This window comes from Cinclus cinclus, chromosome 2, assembly GCF_963662255.1.
Source record: "Cinclus cinclus chromosome 2, bCinCin1.1, whole genome shotgun sequence".
NCBI lineage: Eukaryota > Metazoa > Chordata > Aves > Passeriformes > Cinclidae > Cinclus > Cinclus cinclus.
Window position 1 is genome coordinate 38998716 of NC_085047.1, and position 16722 is coordinate 39015437.

General features: G+C 41.4%; 1 protein-coding gene across 2 annotated transcripts in view; it reads left to right on the plus strand.

Moving 5' to 3' along the window:
- The window catches only part of FAT3 (FAT atypical cadherin 3), a 305554-nt gene that overhangs the window by 94890 nt on the left and 193942 nt on the right, over positions 1-16722 (plus strand). For both annotated transcript variants that reach the window (XM_062487540.1, XM_062487541.1), the window contains exon 2: positions 423-737. In XM_062487540.1, the coding sequence (XP_062343524.1) occupies positions 423-737 (315 nt within the window). The remainder of the gene's footprint in view (positions 1-422; positions 738-16722) is intronic.

Genomic DNA, 16722 nt, shown 5'->3' on the forward strand with positions numbered 1-16722 from the left:
ACCTGAGAGGTCATCTGGTTCCAACCAGATACAAACCAGGTGTTCATTTCATGAGGAGGATTGATTTCTAAAGCCCTTCAGGCAGAAATGAGGTGGGTGGAAGCCCTTCATGCCAGGGCTGTTCAGGCACAGGGCTGGTACTTCGATCCCCTCTGTGTGACTCTATTATACACAGACACACTTTCTCTTTTTTTTGTTAGGTGGAAAACCAACTGATGTTTTCTTACACCAGTAGGTAAAGTGGCCAAGCCTTTCCTTCCTCTGTGATAGAAGAGGATATATTCTTTGTCTGAGGGCTACTGTGTGAGCTTTTGATCACTTGTTATATGCTGAATACATTTCTGTCATACAGCCAAATGAAAACAGACGTGTTGTTTTACTGCTCCTATTCATGAGATCCTCTGCTTGCTGTTTTTCTGCAGGAGTTATCTACACAGCAGATATTCTTGACCGGGAGACGACCAAATCCTACTGGTTGACTGTATATGCGACTGATCATGGTGTTGTCCCACTCTACACTACCATCGAAGTCTACATTGAAGTGGAGGATGTGAATGACAATGCTCCTCTCACCTCTGAGCCTATCTATTACCCAGTTGTCATGGAAAACTCTCCAAAGGATGTATCTGTCATTCAGATCCAAGCCCAGGACCCTGACTCCAGCACTAATGACAAACTGACTTACCGGATTACGAGTGGAAATCCCCAGAACTTCTTTGTAATCAATCCCAAAACAGGTAACAAAACCCTGTTGCCTCAGGGCAGTGGGAAAATGCAATTTACATATTTATCAGCTTTCACCCCTTCAGGGTGTGCTGGTTTGCTTTCCAAACCTCTGTTTTCTGGTTGCTTATGTGACTAAAGCATCTTGTATGTGTCTGAAGCATTCTGCTTTGCATAGGTGCAAGAATGCAGTGGCAGATGATGGGCTGCAGATGTGTTGCTGCAGCAATCACTCTGTCCTGGGTCACTGAATTGCTGCTGGCTCTTCCCTGTGTCTACAGAGATGAGACTTTGCTGCACTGGGTCTGCAGATCAGTGCTAGGAAGCAGATTCAAGCCTTTGCAGATTACAGAAAGAGCACTGTTTCATTCTGTATAAGATGGTGTAGCACCACTGAAGTGAGTGACATGATGCCTGTCCAGCACATGCAATAAGGCTCCACATTAAAGTACGTAGATTTAATTCTACAGCTTCCTTATGCAAAAAAGACAGTTTAGATGACCTAAGCATCCCTCTGGGCTTTAAAAAAGCATCCATGGGTTTGCACAGATTTATAACATCTGGGGACATAGCCTGTTGGTGCAGTGTGGCAGAGATGGTGATTGTTTCAAGTTAAAATGCAGTTGTTAGCTGGCAGTGGAGCATGGCACCCATGCAAAGCAGCTCTGCACATGTGTGAACCCTAGGTGCCTGTGCTGAATGAGGCTGATAAAGAAATTGCCCCAGGAGATGTAGCTTGAGGTCATGGATGCTCTGCTGGGTGCCTACCTGTGCTTGGCAGCTTGTCCCTCACTCCAGCATGTATCCAGCTTTGCTCACTCATTGGGCTTGTGGGGACCCTTCAATATGATCTGGAGCTGGAAAGTGTAGGGGATCTTTCAGAGCGATACGCTGATCTTTATGAAGGTAGTTCAGAGAATTCACACAGTGCTCCTGCTTGTTTTCATGCTCCTAGTTTTGTTCTGGGGTTTTGATTTTTTTTTTTTTGAGTTTATTTATATCTTCGGCAAATTTCTAAACAGCTAAAAAACTAGAAGGAACAGACATGAGAGGGAACATTTTTAATTTTGTGTATGGAAATGATGTTCACTAAATAGGTTTTCAACATTTGGTTGGGCAATACTATTGCAATGTGTGGCATAAGAAGGGGTCAGGATCTTCTCATGCGTAAGCCCAGGTGGAGAATTATGGAGAATGTATAATCACTATGTTCAATCTGCTGAGCCCTAAGGCACATATCTCACTTATTTTTAACACTTAGAATGGCCGAAGATGCTCTTCCATCTGCATCCCTTCTCCCCCGCTCCACCCCATAAATCCCATCTGGGCAAAGTAGCAGAGTTAGGACTCACAATGTTTAATGCTTGTGCTTCCCTTTCATCGGCTCCTCAGGCAGAGCAATCTGCTTAGCACAGCCCTGCTGATCTGCCAGGGTGAGCTCCTGACAAGGACTGGAGCTGGGCACATGGCAGCCCTGAAGCACCCTAGCCTGGTGGCACACCCTGTGGGTTGGCTCTTTGTCCCTCTGGAGAGCAGGCAGGGTTCTTTTCCCTAACAGGGAGATTTTACTCTCACACTTAGCACTGACAGTGGTTAATCTTCATTTGCACTGTGGAGATTGCTGTCTGAGAGCTTAAAGGCTTCAGGATGAGTAACTTCACTGCTTGGGCAGCTCCCAAAGGGCCCCCCTTATACTCAGTGAGCATCCTTGCTAGTGACTGGCTGTGATTTGTGTGATTTGTCATAGAGAGGATAAATCATCCCCTTCAGTACAGTTCAGTGCCAAACACAGAGCAGTGAGAACTGGGCAAGGTGGCCTCTTTGAGTTTGTTTTGAAAACAATGAGGCTGACAGAGACTGTGTGTGCAGAGATCCCTTTTCCCAAAGGGAAGCGCCAGGCCTTGACATCAGAAGGCTTTCTCCTGATGGGATGCTGATGTCCAAGAAATAAAAGCATAATGGATTTTCCTAGAGAGTGCCCGTGGGGCTCTCTGACAAGGTTTCTTTTCAACCATCTCCCTGCAGTGCACTAGTTCCTCTAAGATGGTAATTCACACTCCAGTTGCTCTGTACAGGAGACTTCTGCACACACAGTAGAGGTTTGTAGCGTGGCAGCCCTGTACTCTTGCTGGGATTCAGCACAGCAGTAACTCACGTAGAGCATTGCACAGCAGCCCGAAATGTGACAGCATGCTGTATAATCAAGATGAAAAGGTTTAATGTGAACCCAAATATGCTGCGATTGCTGCATATGTGCGCTGAATGAGCATGCTCCTGCTGTCGGGGGAGAGCAGTCATTTGAGAAAGGGGATCTTTTATTTTCTGTGTCACTTTGGAAGTTTAAACACTGCCAGCAAACTGACATCTCACTCCTGTGAGTACTTCACTGCTGAGAGTCAACACGAAGGCAGCATCCTGCATTTTTTTGCATCTTTTGCTGGGAAGCAGCAGAAGAGATGGGGAGTTTGCTGGAGCACAGGGGTGTTCTCAGTTGTCTTTGGAGGTCAACCGTGACCGTCTTTGCCTGCCTCTGGAGCTTGCTTTCAGCTGCCTCGGAGCTCATGTTGGTCAGGCGAGTTTTTAGAGGCACATGGACCACTACGTGTCTGATAAGCGGGGACACAGGGAGTCCAGGTTTTGTTCCTGGTTCTAATTCAGGATCATAATTGAAGCCAATTCTTACACTTTTGATTGATTATCTGGATAGCAGAAGCAACATTACTCCTTGTATGCCATGTCTGTGGATAGAAGAAACCTCTTAATAGACAAGTTGTCACTTCCTACATTTTTATAGACTGGCACAGCTCACAGTGGCTATTTTAGGCAGTCAAATTGCAAATGTTTCACATGCATTTGGATCTGTTTGAAGGCAGTCTTCAGACCTTTCAGGATTATTACCTGCAGTTTGCTCTGTGAGTTTTAGAGAGATGAAGAGTTGCTCCTGCAGGAATGAAGAGCTGCTAAAATGCTGCTGATAGCTAGATTTGGGTGCTGAAGTCACCTGGGCAGCTCGTGCTCTCACTGGGGGCTGACTCTGCTGTGGGGGCACAAGTACATGATGGCAAGGGCCCTCCTCTTCAGGCTTGGGGTTTAAATGGGTGCTCCAGGGAAGAGGACAGGAATATGAGCAGCCCACCCATGTGTGTCAGGATTGGAAAGGCAGTGTGGGCAACCTCCCATGAAATCCTTTTTTTTTCTCACCTTGATATTTTTATTAAAATACAGCCAAGCATCTGTTTTCGCCTTGGTATGCACTTCTATCTCATGAGCTGTTATTCATAGGTACAAGTACTAAGTGAATAATGTAGCACATGAGCACGTGTGAAACCATATATCATTCACACTGGAGAACAAGGCAGCCTTGTTCTGCTGACTGGTGGACACTGCAGCCTAAGTAGCAGGTCCAAGAGAGCAAGCCAGGATTTTCCTTTATAGCGGGCAAGAGAAATATATTGCAAAGCACAGTTTTGTGAGGGGTGTAGGAAACATGTTTTTCAAAAAGTTGAGGTGGCTTTAGGGGTTACATGACTACAGGGAAAAGCATTCCCCTGGGCATTTGTTTCCCAGCTGTGTATACATGCAGCAGCAAGGGAGGCATTCCTGGAGCTCAGCATCTTCAGCACCTGTGAGTCAGCCTAAACCCTGGTGTGGCTGCTGGGAGAGCCAGACCTTTTCCTCATAGCTTTTTTGCTTGGGAGGGCTTAGGGTTGCTTTGGCAGAGCATAGGGTCACAGGGCTGTGCTCCTTTGTGGGTGGTGTGAGATGGGGAGGACAGCAGAGCTGCTGCCAGGGTGGCTGGGCTGCCCAGCTGCCAGGAGTGCCGTATTCGACCCGAGCTGACTCAGTTACTCTGGGGTGAGAGACATGTGGAAGAAGGTAAATAAAACAGAAGATGGAGTTAATAAAAAAAATTGATTGATCAGAGCTGTAAAGTCTTACTTTTATTTCATGTATTTGGGTGTTAATTTCACAGAACAGGGCTAGTTTACTGTGTTGATTTATGATGTTTCTGTGCTCTGGAGAAACTGAATTTTAATTCAAGCCATTGCATTATTTTGTTTAGTGTTAACATATGTTGAACAAACCCAGTAAGCTTCTTTTCAGTGTAATGTAGATTACTGGAGAGATTCTTTAACACACCAACAGACCAAGTTTCACTCCTGCGCACATTCTTATTTATTAATTTATTCTAAAATTATGCTTGTGTGTCTGGAAAATCTGCTTACACCTTATTTAGCCTTTTGCTGGCACCATTTAAACAGAGGCAGCCCCCTGGCACCCCTGAAATAGTATTTGCTACAGTGGTTAAGGCAGGACTCACTTGTAGGTTTAGAAATAGTGCATGTAGGTCAGTACATCTTTGCAGAGCAGCAATACTCTACCTCTGTAAGTTATCTCTGAACTGTCACATCTGCACCTAGATTTGGAAAGACTCTGGATATTTTCACGCTGCAGTAATATTAATATTTATATAAGCTAATACAGGGTTAGTGAGTGTCAGGATTTAATTGGTATGAACACTACTCTTCTCACTAGTCTGGGCTTTGCTTTCTTTTGCACTCACAAAGCCAGCTGGCATAGAATCCTGCTGGGTCTGAAAACCACACTTGCTCTGCCATGCTAAAACAGTGCTTCACCCTCCTGTCATACATCCTGATTTTTATAGCCACTTTTCTTTGGCTTGTCCCAAGAAATCCCCACACGACTTTGCTCTCACAGACTGGGACCAATCCAGTGGTTCACTGCTGCTCCACATCCTGATGGGTGCCAGCAGTGCAGATGCTGGGTACCCAGTGCCTCTTTTCAGACCAGAAATCATAGAATCATGAAATGGTTTGGATTGGAAAGGACATCAAAGGACCATCAAGTTCCAACACCCCTGTCGTGGACAAGCATATTTTCCACTAGACCAGCTGCTCAGAAGCCCGTGCAGCCTGGCCGTGAACATTTCCAGGAATGGAGCAGGGATTATCCTATTCTGTCACACTTAAACATTATAGCTGCTGTTAGAGCAGACCTTGAGGATGGGATTGCTCTGGGCAGCTCTGGAGGGTTTCCCAGGGGTCCTGGAGGGTTTCTAGGTTTCTCAGCCTGTTCTTGTGATCCGGGGTCATTCACCTGTCCTGGCTGCTCCATCCATGCTGCTGAACACTTAACAAACTTCCTCTGAAACAGGGTCTTCCATATCTTGTAAATGAAGGCCATTAGCTTTTTTCTGTTTGTTTGTTTTTAGTCTAACCTGCAGTCTTTCTCCAGGGTGTGTTTTAGGTGCTATAGTGGACAAATTAGAAAATACATTTTTAATTTTGGTGGCGTTATAGGTCAGCTCTCTCCCACTGGGAGCTGTGCAGATCATGCCACAGCATGAAGCGCTCAGTGCTGTTCAGCCTGTAAGTGTCCTTGCCCTGTCCAAGAGCAGAGAGGATCTTGCAGAGGGAAAAGGGACTGATTGTGGGGCTCTGCAGTCAGTGGTGGATTTGAGGAGTTGGTCTCCCTTTCTTCCATGCTCTTTAACAGTTTGTACAAATGCCAGGTTCACCAACAGTTGCAGAGTCCTGCCCGATATATCCATCCCTGACATGTGGCCATAACTAATACAGATTTTTACAATGTAATTCCCTCCACCACATTAGCTGGCTCCCATTCTCTGTAATTTATGTTGTATCAACACACGCTAAACGATCTACTTGCTTTGCTTTCACTTCTCTATTACTTTAAAGTGTGGCTCTTAATGACTTCTTTGTAACACACTCACTGTTAAAAATTGAGCTTTGGAGCATTTTAAGAGCTTTAATTTCTGCTTAAGCATGGCTTATTCTTTCCTAGACACCATATTTCCAGTGGTTTGAGCCAGGGTTAACAGCTGGAAAATCAAAGGACAGTGGATGTTGGAGTTGTGTGCTTAATCACAGTGGGACCTCTAAGTGTACTAGGCACTGTACAGCATATTAGACAAAGTTCCTGCATTAAGGAGTTTGTAATAATAACAATAATAATAGTAAAAAATAATTATAATATTAATTATAATAATGATAATTAGGAAAAAAGAGGAGAAGAAAAAAATAGGGAGGAGGATGTAAATCAAGTCCATCTGCTTGCCAGGGCACGTTTATTCCCCAGAGTAAATTTTCAATTAGATCCTGAGCTATAGCATAGCAGGGACACAAGCTCTTCTTTTAACTTTGAGTGAGTCACCTCACCTCATGGTTTTCTTTCTCTTTTTTTTTTTTGTTTTGTGTCAGTGGAAGTATTTTCTTGCCTTGTGTGATTGTCCTGTAAATTAATTCACAGTAGACAGTTTGGAGATCAAATGGGCTCTGGAAATGGAAGGAATTGATTTTTCAGGCATCTTGGCATTAGTAGATGTGCCTTCACAGTCATCTATTCATAGACATGCAAAAAAACAAACAAAAAAACCAACAACGACAAAAAAGAGAAGCGTCGCTTCCAAAATGGTTGGACAAAGAAGAATATAAAACAATATTAGACTAAGTAAGTATTGTCCAATGGCCAGAATACTAGTTCCACTGAAAATTACAAAATTCGGGCACAGCCAGCATGTTTCTTCCCTCCTCTCTTCCTCCCTGGCATCAGTTTCCTTCTCAATCTGTATATGTTATCTGTGGAGAGAATAAAGGTGTGAGCTGTGTCACTTCAGTAGCCCCTACAGTAATGCTGATATTAATAAAATAATAAATGCAGTTTTTTCCTTTCTCCTGGGCAGACCTGATTTTTGCTAGCAGTGTGGCTTTTATTCATGAAGCACTGAATATGGTTGAGATTGCTGGATGTGTCTGGTATCAAGTTCCTCTTTTAAAATAGCATTTAAAGATAGGATATTTCTTATAAGTGCCGTTTCTTTGTAATCAGCAGATTTATACTTGGCTTATAGAAATTTTAACCTTCCTTTAGATCTCCATGATGACTTCTTTAGACCTCATTCACAGTAAGAAGTTTAAGGAGCATTCCTGTTGCCTTGTCTGGACAATTGTGACCACTTAACTCAATGCAGCATCAGATCTTAATCTGAGCTCCCTGTTTGCTTCAGGAGAGACTTATGTCTGAAGGGCATAAGCATGGCAAGGGCCAGTGGGGCAGAGTTCTTTTCTGATGGACTAAGTTGCTGCCCAATAACCAGACAGCTCCCTTTTTTCCTGTCCCAGCACCAATTCTGGAACGGCAAAAAATTTGCCACTGATCCCATAAATCTACGTTGTTGTGCATTACATCAGTCATTTATTATTTTTGAAAACATCAGCAGAGCGTAACTTCAGCCTATGCAGAAGTAACTTTGTCTATCAGCTTAGCTGTGTAACTCATTTTTCTACCTTGTCTGTCATTTCAGTTTTTCTATTTGTAAATTTCCAGAAGTCATGGCTAGGCAGAACTGTTTAAGAAATCACGTATCTTTTTACTAGGCTGTGCTATTCCTTCACTAATTTTTAATTAGGGCTGTTCCATCCACTTCCAGGTAGCCAATTTCTCTTGTTAGAATTATTATCAATGGCAGAAGCTCACTTGAGCTTACTGGGTGAAATTTTACCACAAATACTGAGCAACAGCCCTGTTAAATGTATGCACAATGCATACAGTATGCATACTTGTTATATCCTGCCGTACCTTATTATGATAACATCAGCAAATGTCGCTGTGTTATAGTAATTGCTTGTGGTCCAAGTCTGAACTCTGGCAGGAGGAATTAGGTTGGTGAGTTAGGGATGCTGTGAGCGTGGTATTCATGCAGGGGCAGGAGTCTGGACAGGGAGCTGCCAGGGAGGAAAATAAAGCTGTGATGTTAGTCCACAGTAGGTGGAAGCTTGGGACGGGGGTAGTTGAAGGGGTTCTTTTTTCCTTTTTATTTTCTATTGCTTTTTAGTCAATCAAGTGACTTGTATTTATTTTTTTGCTCAACAGTCAAAGTTGCTACTGGTCTGTGTGATGTTGGGTGCTGCAAATCCCAAGCAGACAATATTAAACCAGCTTTTTTCCCTTTTGCTCAGGTGCAGTGAATACAGGCATACTGTCATCTTAGAACAGGCACTTTTCATGGCTTGAAAAGTGTTTCACCTTGTGAGAGCAATTTCTAAAATCTCTTAGTGGACGGTAAGTTAGAGGGAAGGAACATAATTCTGGTTTACTCTTAGTTAGTATCCAGTCCTTGGTACAAATGGTGATATTTCCTGTTTGGAGAATTAGATTGATCTATGCTGCATGTGGGTATTAAAAATAACAAAGCTCGGAAATGGAAATAAAATGAGAAGGCAACTGGGAAGGCAGGTGTGTTTGCATAAGCCATAACCATGTCAGTAATCACCAACTATTAATTCTTCTTTGTCTTCCATCACATAGGAGATTGTGTCAGCACCTCTTAAACCCCCAAAATCTCATGACCTCACATTTCAGCTAAACTAGTCTGTTCAAAAATTAACTTTAACAGTGGATTGTGTTATCTTTCCCCTTTTTACTCTGGCTCTGTTTCCATCAGGGTTACACTGTTAGAACCAAAGATAATTATTTTCTGTGAAATTACTCTCCCCTCCTTCCCTCTTCCCCTTATGTTAATGAGAGTGTTTTTCGTTTGCTGGGAAGACTGACACAACTTCTTTGAAATTAGTAGTGTTGTTGCCAGTTAAGTATGTGACCTTATCTGTGTAATTGTACAGATCGTGCTGCCATATGTCTGCATGCACAGAGCTTAATTTAACCACAGACATACATGTGTAAAAATAAAGTAGTATCTGGGGGTTAAAATATCAGAAGATCCCCCCCCCCCCCCCCATCACAGCATTCACACTGTACACAGCTTTCTACAGAGCTTGAAGAGCTCTGAAGTTAAATCTTAAAAAAACACTCTTTACATGGGACCATGCTCTTGTAACCTTGTTTTTACATTGATTGTCATGTGGATTCTACTATGCCTCTACATCCTTGCTTGTTGTTCCTACTTGGTTTCTCCCCCTGTGGTAGCTAAGTCCTTCATGCTGCTTGGTAGGGTAGAATTAAGATAATTTTTAATTTTTTACAAGCAGGGGTCTGATGCAAAGGAAGCAGCTAACTAATCCGATGCCAACAATAAAAATTTGGTCTTCATTTGCCTTCAAAGCCAATAGTCACATGCAATGCCAAGCCTTATGGCATGGGTCCAGCCCTTCCTACCCTGCTCAACGCAAGGCACCCGTGGCACCAGTGTTCTCTGGTGCACCAGAGTGTACAGAACTTACCTGGGCATGCTGGAGCCCTGTTAAAATCTCTTTCCTATCCTGTTTCCAGCTAGCCCACCATTTCCCATCACTGCCTTTCAGTCCTTCCTCTCCTTTCTTTCTCTTGTGCTCAAAAGCAAGCCTGGGTTGCCCACAGGAGAAAAGGAATTACAGTTTGCACAGGGACAAGGAGTCTCAGACGGCTCTATCAGAACCTGGGCATATAAGGGCAGAGCTGACTCTTGTCTTTTGAGTGGATGAAGGAACCCCTTTCTCCATCAGCCTAATGCAGGCACAACCTAAGCGTTCGTGCTGGTGCTGTCTCTCACAACCCCCAATAATCATGTCCTTTCTTTCTTGATACTACATTTGCTTGTACTTTCTGTGCAGGAGTGTTTCCTTGTTGCTTCCTGTGTATATGAGTCAATGTCATGACATGCTGTGGGTTTGTTGCCTTCTAAGAGAAATTTAATGTTTGTGTCGGATGAGTTGCGTGCAAGGAATCTGTGCTGCAGTGATCTATTTATATGGTAATTAGCAAGTAGCTTTGCAGCTCTTAGAGGGATTTGGTTTGAAAAATAGGTTTTATTTCCTGAATTTTAACTTACCAACAGTGTATGAACAGCAGTGCACATGCACTTTTTTTTTTTAATGTAGCACAATACCCAAAAGATAAATGTAAATCTGTTCTGCAAGAGAATATTTTGGCTATAATTAATTTTGCTCCATTCACCATATGCTTCTATTATCTGACCTTCATTTTATTCACAGACTCTATGTAATAAAATGTGCAGTATTAAAGCAAAAGTTGCTTAAAGAAGCACAAGTGCTTGTGGTGCTACATCTTCAGATAGATTACATGGTTTGTGCCACCTGAGAATTTGACCATCTTATCCTTAAGAAGTTGTTATTATTATGGAAGGTGCTGTCATTGCTCAAAGATGTTGAAGTTATTTTTGTTAATAGAAGAATGAGATGAGTTCTTTTAAATCTTTGAAGAAATGCTGTTAAGCCCACTCAGGCAAACAGGGATGAAGAATCTTCTCTTTGTCCTTTTTTGGTATTTGAGGCAGTTCTTGAGACACGACCTGGGAATGCACTGCAAATGACACAAGGAATAATTGCTGCTAAATTTAATTTATCGACTAGGTGTGAATTAGATTAATTAAACAGAGAATAAACACACACAAGATTACAAAAGTAGCTGCATGGATGAAAAAATGTTAGACTATATAAACAGCTTAGATATGGATGATGCTGAGATATTTTTCATATGAGTTTGTAATTTCTTAGGGGATTTCTGTCAGGTTTTTTATTTCTTTCTTCTAACACTTAATGTAATCCAAACTGATTAAGGTAATGCATACATTACAGGGAAGAAAAGCAAGGCAAACACATGCTTAAGAATTAACTCGAGTAGTCTGTTGGGTAAGCTGCAGCTTTGACTGAATAATATGCCCATTTGCATGAAAATGAAAAATTTGTGTGAAAACCCTTCTGCTTGGGTTGGATACACTTGCAGAGGACAGAGTCCTTTAAGAAGGATGCCCACCTCAGCATCAGAGAAGCAGGGTTTGGATACAGTCCTTGTTTGGTCAGCTGCATGAGGGGGCTTCCTGCCCCACACCCAAGCTTAGCTCTAATCTGTCAGTGCATCTCTCCTTCTGCAACCTGGTGTTGGGCAGGGAGGATGTCAAGGACTTTCTGTTGTATTCAGCCTGCTGGAGGAGGTTTCCTCTCCACCTCCAAAGTGCCTGTGCTTTCTGCTTGAAGTCATTGTGCAAAATAGGTGGGATTTTACAAACACCCTGCAAGGCATTAGCCTAACCTCTTTACCAGGCTGCCTTATTAACAGCAGAAGTGTAGCACTGACAATGTAATTAAGATGTAATGGACAGAAAGAAGTTTCAGAGAAGAAGAGATTCCTATGTAGAGAGAAATTATTTTTGCTTATAAACAAACATGAGGAAAGGAGATGGAAACATGAAGAAGATAATACATGTTTTGTTAAAGGGACTGTATAAAGACAGTTGCATGACACAGAAAGCACTGCGTGTCCAAAGCTATTTCATCCAGTCTGTGTGTATGGACTTGTCTTTTGTCATCATGAATGCCCACCTCCACCTCTGATAGTTCCTTTGAGTAAAAAAACCCAACAAGCCAGAAACATATACTCAAGATACCTTAATTTCTGCACGTTGACTCCTGCAAGAAAAGTAAGGATTGTGGTGGTTCAGGTTGGGTTTGGTTTTGTGTTCTTGTTTCTGGTTTGGGTTTTTTTTGCACAACTGTGTGTTTTTTTGTGGATCATCTTTAGCACTTTTCTTTTTCCTTTCTTTTATTTCAATTATTTAGTAATTAAAAATAACTCACAGCTAAGAGTTCAGTCAGGAAAAAGCAACACCTGTGCTGCCTTTTGGTGAGCTGAAACGGCGACTTATTTTTTGAAATATTTATTTGCAATATTGTGGCACCTTGGTAGCTGCAGCTACCCTGGGTACCCAGGGTGCCGTGCTTGGCAGGATAAAGGGAGTAAAAGATGCTTGCTACACTGAAAAAGCTCGCAGCTTCGGGGGAGCCTGGGACAACAGATGGGGAAAAGCAGATGGAGATGCGTCAGAAAAACCAAGGCGGCATTGATCAGTGCTGAGTTTGTGGCTGGGCACTCTGGGTGCACAGAGGAGAGGAGACCAGGCTTTTTGAAAGGGTACACTGGGCAGTTTGGACAAGTGCTGGCAAAGTGCAGGTGTGCCCTTGTGTGCCATGGGCTTCTTCCTTGAGGCTGCAGCTCCCAGCCTCTTGCAGGGCTTGCAGGGAGGGACTGCGAGGCTTGGCTCCAAATAGGATACAGAATGTTTATATACATATCTATGTATATATATATATGTGTTCTGCATCTGTATCTATGGAAAAGACTTCCTCTGTCTGAGGTTTGTATATATAGATACAGTTTTAAATTCTTTTTCTTCAAAAATTTCACACAAATTGCAGTGGGTTGGTTTTGGTGGGTTTCAGTTTTGGCATTTTATTTTCCTTTATTTTTTTTGTTTTGTTATGTTAGGGTTTTTTTTTTTTTTGCTTTTTTTAATTAAAGGATTTTTCACAAAAAAAATTTCAAAGTGGACTTTTTTTTTTTCTTTATTGGAATGTGTATAAATTTGGAGGCCTTTTTCCCTGTTCTCTTTCTCTGTTTACACGAGAAAAGAAAGACAGTGGCAGCCTTACAATAGAAGGGCTTAACTGTTGGAATAGATAAGGATTTGACAAGAAGGTCTCACAGATATGTATGTATAACAGAAAGATGTTTAAATATAGAATCTGAAAAAGGAATAGAAATGGTAGCAAGTTTTGATAGAGAAAAAAAGAATTGCTGAGCTAGTCTTACTGGGTAACTAAAAAGGCCAAAAGTATGATAGTATGTGAGTTGGAAGGGTTTTTTATGACTCTGAGCAAAGAATAAATCCACCTCAAACAAAAGATGTTTTCACCAAGCAAAAAGATTTTCACAGGCAAACAAGAAAGCCAATATTGCAAGTAGAGAAAAGATCTCAGAATTTTCTGTTGCAAGAAAACTGAAAAACAACTTCTAGCTTAAACTGTAACATACTTTTTGTAATTATAAAATAGTAACATGGATATGGTAATGTTAGTAGTTTTGATAGGCTGTAAGTAATAGCAAAAGTATTGATTAGTTGTTATGATTTAAGATGCTCTGTAATGAAAAGTATATAATGCATTGTAACCAGAACTAGAGTTGGCTTCAGACAAACCCACAGCTGTAGGTAAAAAGGCTGTGGGCTGGGTTCTTGTCACCCATGACCCCTAAATTGCTGTGTCATTTGGATACAATGAACAGCACTTTAAAGAGCCACCTAGAGCCCTGCATCCCTCATTTCAGCTCTTACAGGTAATTGCCCTTTGGGTGGGACATGAGGGCAGAGTCTCCTGGAAAAGCTGAAGTTTTCAAACATGATGTCCAGCTGTGCTCCTGAAAGGTAAAATTCCTTTAAAGTCTGGAAAAGCTGCTTAATGTTCTCACCATAGTTAATAAATAAAATACCTAATGGAGCATCCCCATCCCTTCCTCCTACACTGGAGATCCAGGGGTTTTGGAGCGGGGATTTATAGAGTCATTTGCTGTCTACAACTAGAGTAGGATCCAGGAAGGTCTCTGAATACTTGATTTCTCATTGGTAATGATGTGCATATAGACAGATGTGTCAGAGTAAAAATCCTACGTTTTCTTCACCTGTCTACCTGTGTGGGCAGAGGGACTCAGTGTTAAATGACAGAGCCAGGCATTCAGAGCAAGATTCTCATCTCTTTTCCAGCATGACTGGATCCTGTGTTGATCCATCTACATGAAAGGATCATGTCACTGGGGTTCCCAATTGCCCTTTTTTAAACCTAAAATTTACATTGCCATGCCGTGGGGAGCTGAAGAATTTCAGTCTGTGTAATTTGTCAAGAAAAAATGAAGAGGTTTGGTTTCATAGTTTGCATGTGCCTGCATGGAGACAGGATTTCTGAGGAAGGTTTTCTTTCATCTAACAGATAAAAGTCACAAAAGACATTGAAGTTACAGAAAATCAGACTAAAAAGTGTCCTATTTTTCTGGCTCAGAACAGTTGTAGCTGTAAAGGTGCTATTCCAAGGTTATGGTCCAGACACAGAGGCCAAGTGGCGAAATTCCTTGACCATTTTTTATCAAAGGAGCATGAAACAGATGATCTGATCTGGGCTAAAAAAACCTACTAATGCATAATGAACACAGTTTAAGCCAAAAATTACCATAGCAGTAGAGGGGCTTTGTGGCACAGCTCTATTTTGCACAAAAAAAAAGCTAGGAGGAGAGGCCATCTCTCTTCTGGGAATGGATAATATATATTCAAATACAGTGTTGTCCCATGTTTTTCTGCTCTGGGCTTCTTGAATGCCATTATTGCTGTGAAATGTCATAAATAAATCAACAAAAAAAATTGTTACATATATTCCTATATTGATTCTAACAGGACAAAAATAAGAAAACATTAGCACCAACTTGCCTCACATAACAAGCATTATTTTCTTGTTGTGTCACAGCTTGGAACATTGCAGACCATACTTCTTTTAAAACACTCTCTCACTGATAGCATGGTGTAATGGAGCTTCTCAGACTGTTTTTACAAATTTTTGGATTAAGAAGTTTCCTATCTGTTACAAAACATCAATAAGCACTTTCAGCGAGGTGTGGAGTACGAGTGACTTGTTCCATTTCTGGGGGCATGTAATATTTTATCATCTTGCAGCCTTCTTGCAATTTGGTATGCTGAGAGAAATTAATTTCACTGTTTACAATATTTAATTTTCAATAATTATTCAAGCATATAGAACGACAGGCATTTACAGTATGTAGTAAACAGATGGATTAGCAATTGTGCATGTAATTAGAAATTACACTTAAAATACAAATGTGCATGTGAATATTTAGTTACCTTTAAGAAGAGAAAATGTATAAATAAAACTGTGAGTGCCTTAGAAATTATTTATAGAGTCCATGAAGTGCCCTTCATAAACGGGTCTTTGCCGAAAATATTCATTGAATTCTAACTGCAAATTGCATGTACTTATTTTTTTCCTAAGACTGAATTGTTCAAATTTGGTGTTTTTTCCGTGCTGTTGTGGTTTCAGAATCAGTGCAGGATCACTTTTCCCAGCCTCCAAAAAGAGACATCCCCCTGCACAGTGATCTGTGTCCATGGTGTTGGTGGTGTGAAGTGCAGGGTGCTGACTCAAACCTGGCACCCAGTCGTCAGCCCTGCCTTTGCTGCAGGTCCACTTGAGTTGTGACACTTGAGAAATGATTTTGTTAGGACAAGATGAGTCTTTCCCAGAAATTGTGGAACTGTCAGGATGTGAAAGTACTCTAAATGAATAACAGTCTGATCTTATTACTTTAGAGTTTATCCTTTCCCCACCTTGAATTTCATTGCAATCTTTCATTCGGTCAAAACTGATTTGTAGGATAGATGACACAGCAATCCCCAGTGAAATCACCAAAAATGCCTGGAAATTATTTTTAGAAGTGACTTTTGAGAATCCTTTTCAGACACCTTTCCAAATACATTCTTCCCTGTTTTTGGTGTGGTCTCCTCACAGGACCCCTAAGTTGAATGCTTTGGTGCTGTGCACGTGGCACACGCACCACGCTGTCTTCATCAGAGCTGGTAGAAAAACCCCAAATTCATTTTCTCTGTGTATTTAATAACTAAAACAAGACCAAGAAACAACAAAACTCACTCTTGTCTCGTGAATAGTTGGGAAAAAAATGGGTTATAAATGTAACACCTTCAGGGAAATAGGTTCATCCTGCTTTCAGTGAAGTCAGTGGGATTCTTGCCATTGCTGCAGATGGATGTGGGATTGAATCCTTAGTGATTGTCTGAGTGTGAAATGAGAAAATATATTTAGCCAGGTTCATTTGAGATTATTAGAGACAAATTCTCATCTAAGGTAACTGTTGGAGCTGATTTCCATGGCCTTTCAGCATATTGACCATAAATCATGTCATGAGTATGAAATACCCCTTCCCCCCATATGTACCTCCTCCATTTAAAGGGATTGTATTTTAACATAGAAAAAGAATTGAGATCTCTACCACTCAAAAGTTTACTGGATTTAAGAAATTAATTGACTTCAGGAAAAATAATTTAAGGTAGTTAATTTCCATTTTTTTACTCTATTGTATTACTAATTTTTATGTTATTGTTATGTTATTATATTGTTCTGTTCACTCTTGCAATGCAATTAATTCTATGTG